Source organism: Artemia sp. Qi Xiang Cuo, chromosome 12 (genome assembly GCF_049724085.1).
Source record: "Artemia sp. Qi Xiang Cuo chromosome 12, ASM4972408v1, whole genome shotgun sequence".
Classification (NCBI taxonomy): domain Eukaryota; kingdom Metazoa; phylum Arthropoda; class Branchiopoda; order Anostraca; family Artemiidae; genus Artemia; species Artemia sp. Qi Xiang Cuo.
The window spans coordinates 47,674,891-47,690,395 of record NC_142805.1 but is presented as its reverse complement, the minus strand read 5'-3'; the positions used below and the strand labels follow the sequence as shown (position 1 = coordinate 47,690,395).

At 36.7% G+C, this 15,505-nt stretch overlaps 1 protein-coding gene across 1 annotated transcript in view; it reads left to right on the top strand.

Annotated features, from left to right (window-relative positions):
• LOC148946206 (acyl-coenzyme A diphosphatase NUDT19-like) overlaps window positions 1–13,860 on the top strand; it is a 45,078-nt gene extending 31,218 nt beyond the window's left edge. Inside the window, exon 4 of the mRNA XM_089097867.1 lies at window positions 13,444–13,860. Coding sequence (XP_088953993.1) covers window positions 13,444–13,658 — 215 coding nt within the window. The 3' untranslated portion in view covers window positions 13,659–13,860. The remainder of the gene's footprint in view (window positions 1–13,443) is intronic.
• The last annotated feature ends 1,645 nt before the right edge of the window (window positions 13,861–15,505 follow it).

Below are 15,505 nucleotides of genomic sequence, written 5' to 3'. Positions count from 1 at the left end.
TGGGCTTTGTTTGTTTATTAGGGCTGTGTGTGTCTCTTTAGCCTGTGTGTGTGTGTCTCTTTGGGCTGTGTGTGTCTCTTTAGGCTGTGTGTCTCTTTGGGCAGTTTGAATCTTTTTGGTCTGTGTGTGTGTCTCTCTTTTGGCTTTTTGTGTCGTTTTGGGCTTTGTGTGTCTCTGTTGGATGTGTGCGTCTCTTTGGGCCGCGTGCATCTCTTTGAGCTGTATGTGTCTCTTGGGATGTTTGAGTCATTTTGGTATGTGTGTGTTTCATTTGGCTGTTTGTGTCTCTTAGAGGACATGTGTGTCTCTTTGGTCAATGTGTGTCTCTTTTGGGTGTTTGAATATTTTTTTTATGTATTTGTATGTATGTGCGTTATTTTTCGCTTTTGGCTGTTTGTGTGTGTCTGTTTTGGCTTTTTGTGTCTATTCGGACTGTGTGTATGTCTATTTAACCTGTGTGTGTCTCTTCGGACTGTGTCTATGTCTCTTTAGGCTGTATGTCTCTTTGGGCAGTTTGAATCTTTATGGTCTGTGTGTGACTCTTTTGGCTGTTTGTGTCATTTTAGGCTTTTTGGCTTTTTGCTTCCTTTTTGGCTTTGTGTGTCTCTGTTGGATATGTGCGTCTCTATGGGCCGCGTGCATCTCTTTGAGCTGTATGTATCTCTTGGGATGTTTGAGTCATTTTGGTTTGTGTGTGTTTCTTTTGGCTGTTTGTGTCTCTTAGAGGCCATGTGTGTCTCTTTGGGCAATGTGTGTCTCTTTGGGGTGTTTGAATCTTTTTGGTATGTATGTGTCTCTATGGACGTTTTTTGTATCTTTTGGCTGTGTGTGTGTGTCTCTTTTGGCTTTGTGTGTATCTTATGACTGTGTGTATTTCTATTTAGCCTGTGTGTGTCTCTTTGGGCAGTGTTTGTCTCTTTAGTCTGTGTGTCTCTTTGGGCAGTTTGAATATTTATGGTCTGTGTGTGCCTCTTTTGGCTGTTTGTGTCGTTTTGTGCTTTGTGTCTCTCTGTCGCATGTGTGGGTCTCTTTGGGCCGTGTACGTCTCTTTGAACTGTATGTGTCTCTTTGGGCTGTGGGTGTCTCTTTGTGCTGTGTGTGTCTCTTTAGGCTGTTTGTGTCTCGTTGGACTGTGTGTCTTTTTGGGGATGTCTGAGTCTTTTTGGTCTGTATGTGTCTCTTTGGGCTGTTTGAGTCTTTTAGGTCTGTGTTTGTCTGTTTGGGTTGTGTTTGTCTTTGGGCTGTCTGTGTCTCTGTGGGCTGTTTGTGTCTCTTGGGGCTGTGTGTGTCTCTTTGGGCTGTATGTCTTTATGGTCTGTTTGAGTCTTTTTGGTCTGTTTGTGTGTCTCTTTGGGCTGTTTGAGTCTTTTTGGTCTGTGTGTGTCTCTTTGGGCTGTGTGTGTCTCTATGGGCTGTGTGTGTGTATTGGGGCGTTGTGCGTCTATTTGGGATGTGTGTCTCGTTGGACTGTTTGTGTCTTTTTTATACGTTTGTGTCTCTTTGGGCTTTTTGAGTATTTTTTGGGCTGTGTTTGTCTCTGTGGGCTGTTTGTGTCTCTTGGGGCTGTTTGTGTTTCTTTGGGCTATGTGTGTCTCTTTGGGCTGTTTGAGTGATTTTGGTCTGTGTTTGTTTCTTTTGACTGTTTGTGTCTCTTAGGAGTCATGTGGGTCTCTTGGGGGTTTTTGATTCTTTTTGTTCTTTTTGTGTCCCCTTGTGCTTTGTGTGTCTATTCGGGCTGTGTGTGTCTCTTTAGCCCGTGTGTGTCTCTTTGGGCTGTTTGTGTTTCTTTGGGATCTGTGTGTCTCTTTGGAATGTTTGAGTCATTTTGCTCTTTGCGTGTTTCTTTCGGCTGTTTGTGTCTCTTAGGAGCCATGTGTGTCTCTTTGAGCTTTTTTGGGGTGTCTGAGTCTTTTTGGTCTGTATGTGTCTCTTTGGGCTGTTTGAGTCTTTTAGGTCTGTGTTTGTCTCTTTGGGTTGTGTTTCTCTTTGGGCTGTCTGTGTCTCTTTGAGCTGTTTGTGTCTCTTGAGGTTGTGTGTGTCTTTTTGGGCTGTGTGTCTCTTTGGGGTGTTTGAGTCTTTTTGGTCTGTGTGTGTGTCTCTTTGGGCTGTTTGAGTCTTTTTGGTCTGTGTTTGTCTCTTTGGGCTGTTTGTGTCTCTTTGGGCTGTGTGTGTTTCCATGGGCTTTGTGTGTCTCTTTGGGCTGTGTGTCAATACGTTTAAGCAATAAATATCTTTAAGCTTAACCCGTCTTTATTCTTTAGAATAGTTCTATTGTAAGCAAGTAATAAACTCTTTCCTGAAGTCACCTCGTGGATACACAATGCAGAAATTTCATTAAAGAAATTATGAAAAAATTGTAATTAAGTAAGCGCCACGTAGAGTGGCGCGCCACTCTAAGTGAACCTAGATCAACCCAACTTTTTGGATATCTCTCTCACTATGACTCTGTTTGTGTGTCGTGTCAAATTTCGACTGCACGATTTCAGAAAAAAGAGGCGTGAGAGGCGGCGTAGTTACCATCCAATCTTTTTAACATCAAAACTTAAACGGTCAGAAATAGAGGCTGTTTCCAAAGATTTAGCTAAAAAACCAGTCTGGTTGAAAACGTGGAGTTTTCGTACTGCTCACTTTTTTGCAATGTGTAGGAACCGGTGGGGAATCCCCGCTCATTTGGAAAGGTGCCAAGGAAAGGCAAGCAAATAGCTTGTAGTTTCAAAACGTGTTTAATCGCGTTTCTTGAATGAAGTATCTATACTGTATATTCAAGAGGTGAAATCAATAAAGAGCTTGTTACTTACTTACAAATATTTTCATAATTTCTTGAATGAAATTTCCGTATTGTGTATCCAAGAGTAGACTTCAAGAAAGAAATTGTTACTTACTGGGAATTTTTTCATAATTTCTTGAATTAAGTGTCTACATCGTGTAGCTAAGTGAAAATTGTTTGTGATAAAGACAAAAAAAGAAAAAAAGTTATGAAATTTCCGTATTGTGTATCCAAGAGTTGACTTCAAGAAAGAAATTGTTACTTACTGAGAATTTTTTCATAATTTCTTGAATTAAATTTCTACATCGTGTAGCTAAGTTAAAATTGTTTGTGATAAAGAGAAAAAAAAAGTTACTTACTTGCGATTTTTCCATAATTTCTTGAATGAAATATCTGTACTGTATACCCAAGAGGTGAAATAAAAAAAAAGAGTTTGTTACTTACTTACAAATATTTTCATAATTTCTTGAATGAAATTTCCGTATTGTGTATCCAAGAGTTGACTTCAAGAAAGAACTTGTTACTTACTTAGAATTTCTTCATTATTTCTGGAATTAAATTTTTACATCGTATACCCAAGTCGTGAAAACAATTAAGAGTTTGTTACTTACTTAGAATTTTGTCATAATTTCTTGAACGAAATGTCTTCGTTTATCCAGCAGGTGAATTCAAGAAAGAATTTGCTACTTACTTACAATTTTTTCATAATTTCTTTAATGAAAAGTCTCTATTGTGCATCCAAGAGGTAACTTCAAGAAAGAATTTGTTACTTACTTACAATTTTTTCACAGTTTCTTAAATGAAGTTTCTGCATTGTGTATCCAAGAGGTGACTTCAGGAAAGAGTTTGATAATTGCTTACAATTTTTTCATAATTTCTTATGAAATTTGCGTATTGTGTATCCAAGAGTTGACTTCAAGAAAGAAATTGTTACTTACTGAGAATATTTTGATAATTTCTTGAATTAAATTTCTACATCGTGTATCTAATTCATGAAATTCTTGAATTAAATTTCCTTATTGTGTATCCAAGAGTTGAGTTCAAGAAAGAAATTGCTGATTACTGAGAATTTCATCATAATTTCGTGAATTAAATTTCTATATCGTGTATCTAAGTGAAAATTTTTTGACATAAAGAGAAAAAAAAAGTTACTTACTTACTATTTTTTAATAATTTCTTGAATGAAGTATCTACACCGTATATCAAAGAGGTGAAATAAAAAAAGAGTTTGTTACTTACTTACAAATATTTTCATAATTTCTTGAATGATATTTCCGTATTGTGTATCCAAGAGTTGACTTCAAGAAAGAAATTGTTACTTACTGAGAATTTCTTCATAATTTCTTGAATTAAATTTCTACATCGTATATCTAAGTCGTGAAAACAATTAAGAGTTTGTTACTTACTTAGAATTTTGCCATAATTTCTTGAACGAAATGATAAAGAGAAAAAAAAAGTTACTTACTTGCGATTTTTTCATAATTTCTTGAATGAAGTATCTGTACTGTATATCCAAGAGGTGAAATCAAAAAAAAGAGTTTGTTACGTACTTACAAATATTTTCATAATTTCTTGAATGAAATTTCCGTATTGTGTATCCAAGAGTTGACTTCAAGAAAGAAATTGTTACTTACTGAGAATTTCTTCATAATTTCTTGAATTAAATTTCTACGTCGTATATCTAAGACGTGAAAACCATTAAGAGTTTGTTACTTACTTAGAATTTTGTCAAAATTTCTTGAACAAAATGTCTTTTTGTTTATCCAGCAGGTGAATTCAAGAAAGAATTTGCTTCTTACTTACAATTTTTTCATAATTTCTTGAATGAAATTTTTGTATTGTGTATCCATGAGGTGACTTCAAGAAAGAATTTGTTACTTACTTACAATTTTTTCATAGTTTCTTCAATGAAGTTTCTGCATTGTGCATCCAAGAGGTGATTTTAGGAAAGAGTTTGTTACTTGCTTACAATTTTTTCTTAATTTCTTAAATGAAATTTCCGTATTGTGTATCCAAGAGTTGACTTCAAGAAAGAAATTGTTACTTACTGAGAATTTTTTCATAATTTCTTGAATTAAATTTCTACATCGTGTATCTAAGTCATGAAATTCTTGAATGAAATTTCCATATTGTGTATCCAAGGGTTGACTTCAAGAAAGAAATTGCTACTTACTGAGAATTTTCTAATTATTTCGGTAATTCAATTTATATATCGTAAAGCTAAGTGAAACTTGTTTGTGACAAAGAGAAAAAAAAAAGTTACTTAAGTAATATTTTTTCATAATTTCTTGAATGAACTACCTTTTCTGTATACCCAAGGGGTGAAATCAAAAAAGAGTTTGTTACTTACTTAAAAATATTTTCATAATTTCTTGAATGAATTTTCGTATTGTGTATCCAAGAGTTGACTTCAAGAAAGAAATTTTTACTTACTGAGAATTTCTTCATAATTTCTTAAATTAAATTTCTACATCGTATATCTAAGTCGTGAAAACAGTTAAGAGTTTGTATCCAAGAGGTGACTTCAAGAAAGAATTTGTTACTTACTTACTTAAAATTTTTTCATAGTTTCTTAAATGAAGTTTCTGCATTGTGTATCCAAGAGGTGACTTCAGGAAAGAGTTTTTTACTTGCTTACAATCGAACTATTCTAAAGAATAAAGATGGGTTAAGCTTAAAGATATTTATTGCTTAAACGTATTGACACACAGCCCAAAGAGACACACACAGCCCAAAGAAACGCACATAGCCCAAAGAGACACAAACAGCCCAAAGAGAAAAAACACAGACCAGAAAGACAACTTACTTGCAATTTTTTCATAATTTCTTTAATGAAATTTCTGTATTGTGTATCCAAGAGGTGACTTCAAGAAAGAATTTGTTACTTACTTACTTACAATTTTTTCATAGTTTCTTAAATGAAGTTTCTGCATTGTTTATCCAAGAGGTGACTTCAGGAAAGAGTTTGTTACTTGATTACAATAGAACTATTCTAAAGAATAAAGACGGGTTAAGCTTAAATATATTTATTGCTTAAACGTATTGACACACACCCCAAACAGACGCACAAAGCCCACAGAAACACACACAGTCCAAAGAGACACAAACAGCCCAAAGACACAAACACAGACCAAAAAGACTCTACTTACTTGCATTTTTTTCATAATTTCTTTAATGAAATTTCTGTACTGTGTATCCAAGAGGTGACTTCAAGAAAGAATTTGTTACTTACTTACTTAAAATTCTTTCATAGTTTCTTCAATGAAGTTTCTGCATTGTTTATCCAAGAGGTAACTTCAGGAAAGAGTTTGTTACTTGCTTACAATAAAACTATTCTAAAGAATAAAGACCGGTTAAGCTTAAAGATATTTATTGCTTAAACGTATTGACACACAGCCCAAAGAAACACACAAAGCCCAAAGAAACACACACAGCTCAAAGAGACACAAACAGCCCAAAGAGACAAACACAGACCAAAAAGACTCAAACATACCAAATAGACACACACACAGACAAAATAGACTAAAACATCACATATAGACACACAGCACAAAGGGACACACACAGACACAAGAGACACACACAGATCAAAGAGACACATACAGCACAAAGAGAAACACACCCCAAAGAGACACACACAGACCTAAAAGACTCAAACAGCCCAAAGAGACACATACAGACCAAAAAGACTCAGACATCCCAAAAAAGCTCAAAGAGACACACATGGCTCCTAAGAGACACAAACAGCCGAAAGAAACACGCAAAGAGCAAAATGACTCAAACACCCCAAATAGACACACATAGCCCAAAGAAACACAAACAGCCCAAAGAGACACACACGGACTAAAGAGACTCACAAAGCCCAAAGAGACACATACAGACCAAAAAGATTCAAACACCCCAAAGAGACACACATAGCCCAAAGAGACACACATGACTCCTAAGAGACACAAACAGACAAAAGAAACAAACACAGACCAAAATAACTCAAACAACCCAAAGAGACACACAAAGCCCAAAGAAACACAAACAGCCCAAAGAGACACAAACAGCCCAAAGAGACAAACACAGCCCAAAAAAGACTCAAACAGCCCAAAGAGACACAAACAGATCAAGAAGACTCAAACAGTCCAAAGAGACACATCCCAAAGAGACGCACAAAGCCCAAAGAAACACACACAGCCCAAAGAGACACAAACAGCCCAAAGAGACCAACACAGACCAAAAAGACTCAAACAGCCCAAAGAGACACACAAACAGACCAAAAATACTCAAACAGCCTAAAAAGACACACAGCCCAAAGAGACACCCACAGCACAAAGAGACACAAACAGCCCAAAGAGACACACACAGCCCAAAGAGAAACACAACCCAAAGAGACAAACTCAGACCTAAAAGACTCAAACAGCCCAAAGAGACACATACAGACCAAAAAGACTCAGACATCCCCAAAAAGACACACAGTCCAACGAGACACACACAGCCTAAAGAGACACACACATCACAAAGAGACACCCACAGCCAAAAGAGACACATACAGTTCAAACAGACTTACACTGCCCAAAGAGACTCACACATCCAACAGAGAAACACAAAGCCCAAAACGACACAAACAGCCAAAAGAGTCATACACAGACCATAAGGATTCAAACTGCCCAAAGAGACACACCGCCTAAAGAGACACACACAGACCATAGAGACACACACAGGCTAAAGAGACATACACACAGTCCTAAGAGACACACAAACCCAAAACAGACACATACACACAGCCCAAAGATAAAAAAAACGTCCATACAGACACATACATACCAAAAAGATTCAAACACCCCTAAGAGACGCACATTGCCCAAAGTGACACACATGGCCTCTAAGAGACACAAACAGCCAAAAGAAACACACATAGACCAAAATGACTCAAAAATCTAGAGATACTCATACAGCAAAAAGAGATGCACGCGAGCCAAAGAGACACACACATCCAACAGATACACAAACAGCCCATAACTACACAAAAACACAAAAACCCCAACCCGACACAAACAGTCAAAAGAGGCACACACAGACCATAAAGATTCAAACTGCCCAAAGAGACACACAGCCTAAAGAGACACACACAGCCCAAAGAGACACACACACACACAGCCAAAAGAGACAAAAAACGCTCATACAGACACATACATAACAAAAAGATTCAAACACCCCAAAGAGACACACATTGCCCAAAGAGACACACATGGCCTCTAAGAGACACAAACAACCAAAAGAAACACACACAGACCAAAATGACTCAAACATCCCAAGAGACACATACAGCTCAAAGAGATGCACGCGGCCCAAAGAGACGCACACATCCAACAGAAACACACAAAGCCCAAAACGACACAAAAAGCCAAAAGAGAGACACACACACAGACCAAAAAGATTCAAACTGCCCAAAGAGACACACATCCTAAAGAGACACACACAGCCACAATAGACACACACACAGGCTAAAGAGACACACACAGCCCGAAGAGACACACAAAGCCCAAAGAGACACACATACAGCCCAAATAGACAACAAACGCCCATACAGACACATACAGACCAAAAGATTCAAACGCCCCAAAAAGACACACATAGCCCAAAGTGACACACACGACCCCTAAGAGACACAAACAGCCAAAAGAAAGACACACAGACCAAAATGACTCAAACAGCCCAAAGAGACACACATAGCCCAAGGAAACACAAACAGCCCAAAGATACACAAGCCCAAAGAGACAAAAACAGCCCAAAAAAGACTCAAACAGCCCAAAGAGACACAAACAGATCAAAAAGACTCAAACAGTCCAACGAGACACACAGCCCAAAGAGACGCACAAAGCCCAAAGAAACACACACAGCCCAAAGAGACACAAACACTACAAAGAGACAAACACAGACCAAAAAGACTCAAACAGCCCAAAGAGACACACAAACAGACCAAAAAGACTCAAACAGCTCAAAGAGACACAGACAGGCCCCTCATGCAAACAACTCTGAGTGTAGTCTACTATTCCTTAATTAGCAGCATCGTACATTTTGTTTAAATACTTATTTTTTCATTTTCCAGATTCAAGATTTTTATTTAACACAAATGAATAGACAAGCTGAAGTATTTAAAACGAGCCAACATAGAGCTACGATCGCAATGAATGGTACTTGTTATACCTCCAAAATTGACTCCCCTCCCCCTCTTCTACCCACTCCATCCCCTCAGAACAGGGGGGACGAAGGGAATGGTATATACAATTTTAAATTGGGAGTAAATTTAAAAAGTTAAATTTGTATTATACAGACCACATCGGAGAGGTAAAGCTAGGGCAAGTAACAAATTACATGAGTTAACAACCCCTTCTGGGTTACCTTAAATGTTAATCAGTTTAATACTTTTTTTCCCCACCGTCATACAATCCAATCACTATTTAGAATCATTCTAACTCCTATTATTCAAAACATTAATTAATATCGTTCATTGTCTACGTAAATTAAGTTATAGACAATACTAGTTTAGAAAAACTGGAATAAGATAATTGATTATATTGGCAGCTAAACAAGACGCGCCGGTCATGTATACCGTGAATTAGAAATCTGGTAAATTGTGTCAGAAAAACTTGAACCAAACCAGATTATACCCACCAAACCAGATTGTACCTACCAAACCAGACTATACGTATCACCGATTGACCCCAAAAAAATGCGTGTTACCTCATAAAAACCCGTCTGCTAAGGCAAGTACTGTTCGTAGTAAAGGTGACTGACCCTGGCAAGCCAATGTACCGGTTAGACTACACTGTATATTCATGCCTCAGGCGAGATGTAAGACAAATTACGCAAGCACGGTTCAAATCAGCACCTCTCTTACTACTAATGAGCCCTTTTTCAAGTTTCTACGACAAAGCTTTCAATAGAAACCTTAAATGCCCCAGGGCATAACTTACAACCCTTGCCCTGTGTTCTGTGGGGGAGTTTCATCCTCAAAGATATAATTTCCGGGCCTTTCAACTACTTGGAATAAAATGGTCATCTCAAAATTTTGATTGGATGTGTTCGGATAAATGGTGGGCGTGGAAGGGATATTAGTTGCCTTCCAAACAGTTTCGACTATTAAAAAGGGCACTAGCTATTTCAATTTTCAATCGAATGAGCCCTTTTTCAAGTTTCTACGACAACGCTTTCTATAAAAATATTATATGCCCCCAGGGCATAACTAACAGCCTTTGCCCTGAGAGCTGTGGGGAGGGGGTTGTCATCCTCAAAGACCTAATTTCCAGAACTTTCAACTACGCTGAACAAAATGGTTATCTCAAAATTTTGATTCGATGTTTTAGCTAGTCAGCGCGATTGCGCTGCCTATGATACCGCCAAGGTAAGTGAAGCTCCCCACTTGATCAATCTTTTCGTTACCCAACGTAACTTTTTCATCTTCACGTATTTCTAGCCTTAGCGACTTAGTCTTCTCAGTATTAATTTTCAAACCTATTCTAGCACCCTGAACTCGCAAAAACCTCTAAAAGCTCATTCATTTTGATCACACTTTCATCTAGGGTGCTTAAATCATCAGTATAATCCAAGTCCATGAAAGTTTTGGTTCCCCATTTGGCTCCGTGTTCTCCCATTGCCTTTCCTGTGCTTTTTAAGACAAAGCCCATCAAAAATGATCCATATAAAGGAGGATTGAGCACAACCCTGCTTGACTCTTGATTTAATACGAAGCCAGCTGCTAACCTCCTACCTTAACAGCAGCAGTGTTATTCTCGTACATGGCACTAATCACTTTAATTTATATGTCTGGTATACCGTACAAGGATACCTTTGCTAAAGCTCTTCTATCAACAGAATCGAACGCTTGCTCATAATGTATAAAACTGAGGACTAAAGGTGTTTGATAACTCAAGTACTTCCCAATTATTAACCTAAGAGTGAAAATTTGGTCGACACCTCCTTTACCCTTTGTAAAACCGCACTCTTCTTCTCTTAAAACATCGTTTACAGCATCTCTCAGTCTAAAAAACATCATATTACTAAGTAACTTGCTACCTACAGAGACCAGACCAATCCCTCTATAATTACCACACTCGCTCATGCCTAAAATCACTAGGTACTTCCCTTTTTTCAAAAATCATATTATAATCTTCATCAACTGATTTCTTACCTCATAGCCACCATATTTCAATTTGTCATAACCTGATAATTTCAACTTGATCCCTCAGTTGTGAGACCAAACCGGTTATGCTTACCAAACTACGTTAAAGTTTGTCTATTTTCATGGAACATACTGACTATGCTATTCTATAATGAGATATAAGTCGCCTGCCTTGAGGCTTCAGATTTAAAAAAAAGAGAAAAAAATGTAGTCTTTTGTGGGCATTGAAAACCAGCTAGCTCTGATTGCAAAAGTACTCCAAAAACCATTGCTTGTTTTGTCACTTAGCGTGATTGTTTTCCGAAATGTCATTTGCTGGGTGTTATAGATACATACCAATTATTTTATAGTAAGTCACTAAAATGTCTTTGTGACTACTTTGGAGCTCTTTAGATGCATACCCAGGGATAATGTATCCTCAGAGACAGAATTAGAAAATGTCTCACTACTTATAACAGCGGTGAACCATGCCTATAATATGAACATCTTTTTAACTTTTATAGCTATAACAGTCAATGAGGTTATTGTTACTATTGCCCATGACTTAAAGTGTAGAGAGAGAAAAGAAAAGTAGAAATTATTGGACTTATCAGAAGAACAAAAAGTGTACATAATTGGAAAAATCGGAAGGACTAATGAGCAATAGAAATATTGCTAATATGGCTGTTTGTATAATATGACTAAGACCTACATGGGTGGGATATTAAATAGAAGAAGCAAAGCCACAAGACTGCACAAGCTCAGGTAGTGAACAGGAATTATTATTCGATCCTTAAAGTTAAATAAACTTAAAGCTACGAAGTGTGCACATTTGTTTCTTGATAAGGCTATTAAAAATGTTTTTTCTTAAAAACGAAATTACAGAAAACTGGGAGGGAGAAGGAAACAATTATTTAAAATAAAAGAAGCACTACCAAGTGGTTGTTCATTAAGGTCTATGGAAATACCTTAAGTAGATTTCCCATCACTTTTATGGCTTAGCAAAAGAGCAAACCAATGGCACCACAAGTAAAGATTTAAGACAACCAACACATTACACTTATTCACGACATAAGCGGATTATCCTTGTTTTGTTTCTACGACACTAATTACATTATATCTTATTTTTAGTGGTCATGTGTCACCATTTGAGAATCACGCCAAGGTCAATTTAGTATGGTCATGGCAATTAGATTTAGAATAAGCAAGCAAAGCAAGTCGTGACTTGATTAGTGGGTACTTGTACACTAAATGATACACACGAAAGAATTCAAGTTTGGTTAATGCTAATAAAAAAAAAAATAGGATGTATATATAATAGTTTAGAAATAAATTTGGGCTATATATTTGCACATTAGGGGGACGGGGGGTAAAGCATAGCATATATTAGATACGTAACCTAACCTGGGTACTCCCCCCTAAACCCCAAAAAACAACGGTTTAAATATTGTAAATTCAATGAGAAACCACGCTCTTCGATAAATTTAGATAGCAATTACCCGCTTTACGGGTCTCCATCACTGCATTCCTTCGACACCCTTTAGCGGTGTGTACCAATTAGTGCTCAAGTACCGATAAGTGTTTCTAAGGACAGGACATCAGAATCTTTGAATACTTTTCTAATAATAGTGCGCCCTAAGATTTGGGTGAACCACAATAAAAGCTCTTGACATATTCCCGCGCTTGCTTATTCTCTTTGATTGTATTAAATCACTTTTTAACACATGAAAGCCAGGAAAATTGTTATTTCTAAATGAGTTTCTTGTGTCTCGTTCTCAGCAACCAAAAATGGAATTATCTGGTTTCTAAGCGATTGCTGGTCTTTATGGTCATTGATGTTACGAGATAGTCAATCTCAATACTAAGATTCTCGTAGATGTCTTGCTTTATATAATCCATTTTTCCTTTTAAAAATATAAACAACTCAAGTGGTACTTTGGAACTCATAATGTCACATAGGCCTACAGCAGAACTAATCTGACTCCAAACAGAATCTACTGTGGCATTTCCGACTTTTGGTTTAAGAGCCTCTTCACTAACAGCATCAGCTACAAGTTTATGCTTTTGCTTAATAGATCTTACCTGGGAGATTAAACATCATGTTTTCAGGGATGGATTAATATCTAATGCACTACCAAATGTCATCTGGCCATAGTTCATGATGTGCTAGAGATTTCAACTGGCCCCTTGTGTCCTCCTGTCATAATTCCGGCAAAAAAGAGGAATTGAGCTGGCAATTAAATGGCTGGCCAAACACCAGGTATATTGGGAATGTAGCTAAAATTTGAAGTGACTAGCCTAGCATTGCTCCATTTATACCCACGACTAGGACTAAAATACGGTCAGGCTTTTGCTACCGGGAAAATAAAACAGGTTCCAACTGCTAAGTATCTTAAAAGGATATAGAATTTGTCAAATCAATGTTTTTTCAGCGCATGTCAGTTTTTCAAGTTTCACGCCTGTTTTCAAAGTATGCACATCTATCATATTTTTCTCTTAGGTGTTTTATGCTATTTTTATCTTTCAGGGGATTATCTATATCCTGCAAAACCAGATTTTCTTGGTGAAAAAGAAGTGATAGACTTGAAAATGTCGTTGAAGGAGCTAAAGGAACTTAATAATTTGAATCGATTTGAATACCAAGATTTTTTTAATGCATCTTTAATAATTCGGAATGTTAAAGACCCTTGTGGTCATCCTGCTCCAGTTTCTTTTGACTCTTTGATAAAATCTTCCTTGTGAAGGACGATAGAAAAGGAAACTGGGAATAGAAAAGCAGTAGAAAAGGAAACTGAGGAGAAGGAAAATGAAGACGATAGAAAAGAAAGAAATCTTGCATTGAGTGTAATCTTATATAATTGCATGAAGGGTGAATACCAGTATCTTTGTTTTCGGTTACTTTTATTTTCATTTGGCATGTTATCTTTTTTCAAATATAAAATTTTTTCAACGTTGTGAATTCAGTATAATTTAGGTTCAATGAGGCTCTAAGCTTTTTAAGGCAAGGAAACTTTAATACGTCCAGTTATTGTTTTTGTTGATGAAAAGTTGTTGATATATTATATTTCTGATAATCGTTATTTTGTATTGTGCATGAATTGCTGAAATAGGTATTTTTAACAGAGCAGGTTAAGAGGAGGTACCTCGTCGCATCATAGGAAATCAAAACATTTTACAACATGTTGTAAAACTAGATATGTGCATAATTTATGTAGATTCTGTCGTACCTGTTCTCATAGAAAATTTCAAAAATGTACATCTTGTGTTTATTCTTTTAAGTAGGTTGAACCGCCAAGAGAGTCGGATATTTGTAAATCCAGTCTTGGTTATGAGTATATTACCGCATCTGATTTAAGAATACACTGCCTAAATCTTGCTGATGACAAGCTAAAAAAAATATTTGTTTATATATTTGCCACTGCATTCACTCAAGCTAAAAATTTTCCATTCTAGGGTTTCATCATAATAAAACTGCTATGAAATTTGAAGGCATGAGGCGAACTTACAATAAGACTAACCCGCTGTAACTAGACTTTATCAAGATAAAGATGATTTCGAAAGTAATTCATCTAAAATAATTCTTTTGAATCTGTTCAGCTTATATTAGATATGTATTAGTGCAGTTTTATTGAAGCCGCACGTTTTTTTTTATCACGTGTTATAACTGAACCCCCATGGCAGGCTGCCTCATGTTATTATGAGATCTCGTTATTATTCAGGCCTGGTATAACTTGACTTTAAGTAAAGGTTACGCCTTAGACCTTATATTACTGGAAATGTGAGTAAAATTACACATTGAAACTTAAGATGATTTATGTTTCCCGTGAGCAGGATTCTACTGTTCTTCCCTAGCCCTCTTGCAAGGTCTACCTTTGTATAATGTTTATTCTGTCCACACTGAAAATGCGCATGGATGTTGCTGAAAGTAGTAATATTCGGCGTGTATAGTATTCTAATATCTTTTGCTTACACGTATTTTGTTGAAAGAGAAGGGCAAGAATTCTCAAAATAGAATAAAACCAAGAAGTTGTGTAGAAACACCAAAGCCACTTGTCAATAACTGGCTAACTTATATTCTTCCTTGAATATATTCAAGGACAATTCGGCGGAACTAAAACGATGGTATCAAGAAAACATTACGTTTGGAATAGCTTAGGGGGTGGGTGTCCAACCTTTTGGGTTAGACACAGCTGGCATAGAACCCTGTACAATTTTCCAATTTGTATTTGAAATTTACAAGTAGGAAATATTGAAGGTACGATTCAGGTGTGGTGATTCAAAAAGGGCTAGGTAGTATTTTTTGTCTGACTAAAATTTATTTTCCAACTCCTTAACACTAACACAATTGATATACACATTTTTCAGATATTTGCCTTTCCTGTAAAATGTGCTCAGTTTCAAATCAAACCTTTTATTTGCGGCAGGGAACTAACCCTTTTCGTGATTGGTGACGCTATACCATATTGTTCATGTTAATCCCTCTTTCCTAATAACTGTCAGCGGCTACTAGGACACTAGGTATAGGTCCTAGTAGTTCAAGGCATTAGGGTGTTTAGAAAAAAATGACACAGCGGTCATATAAAAAAGAG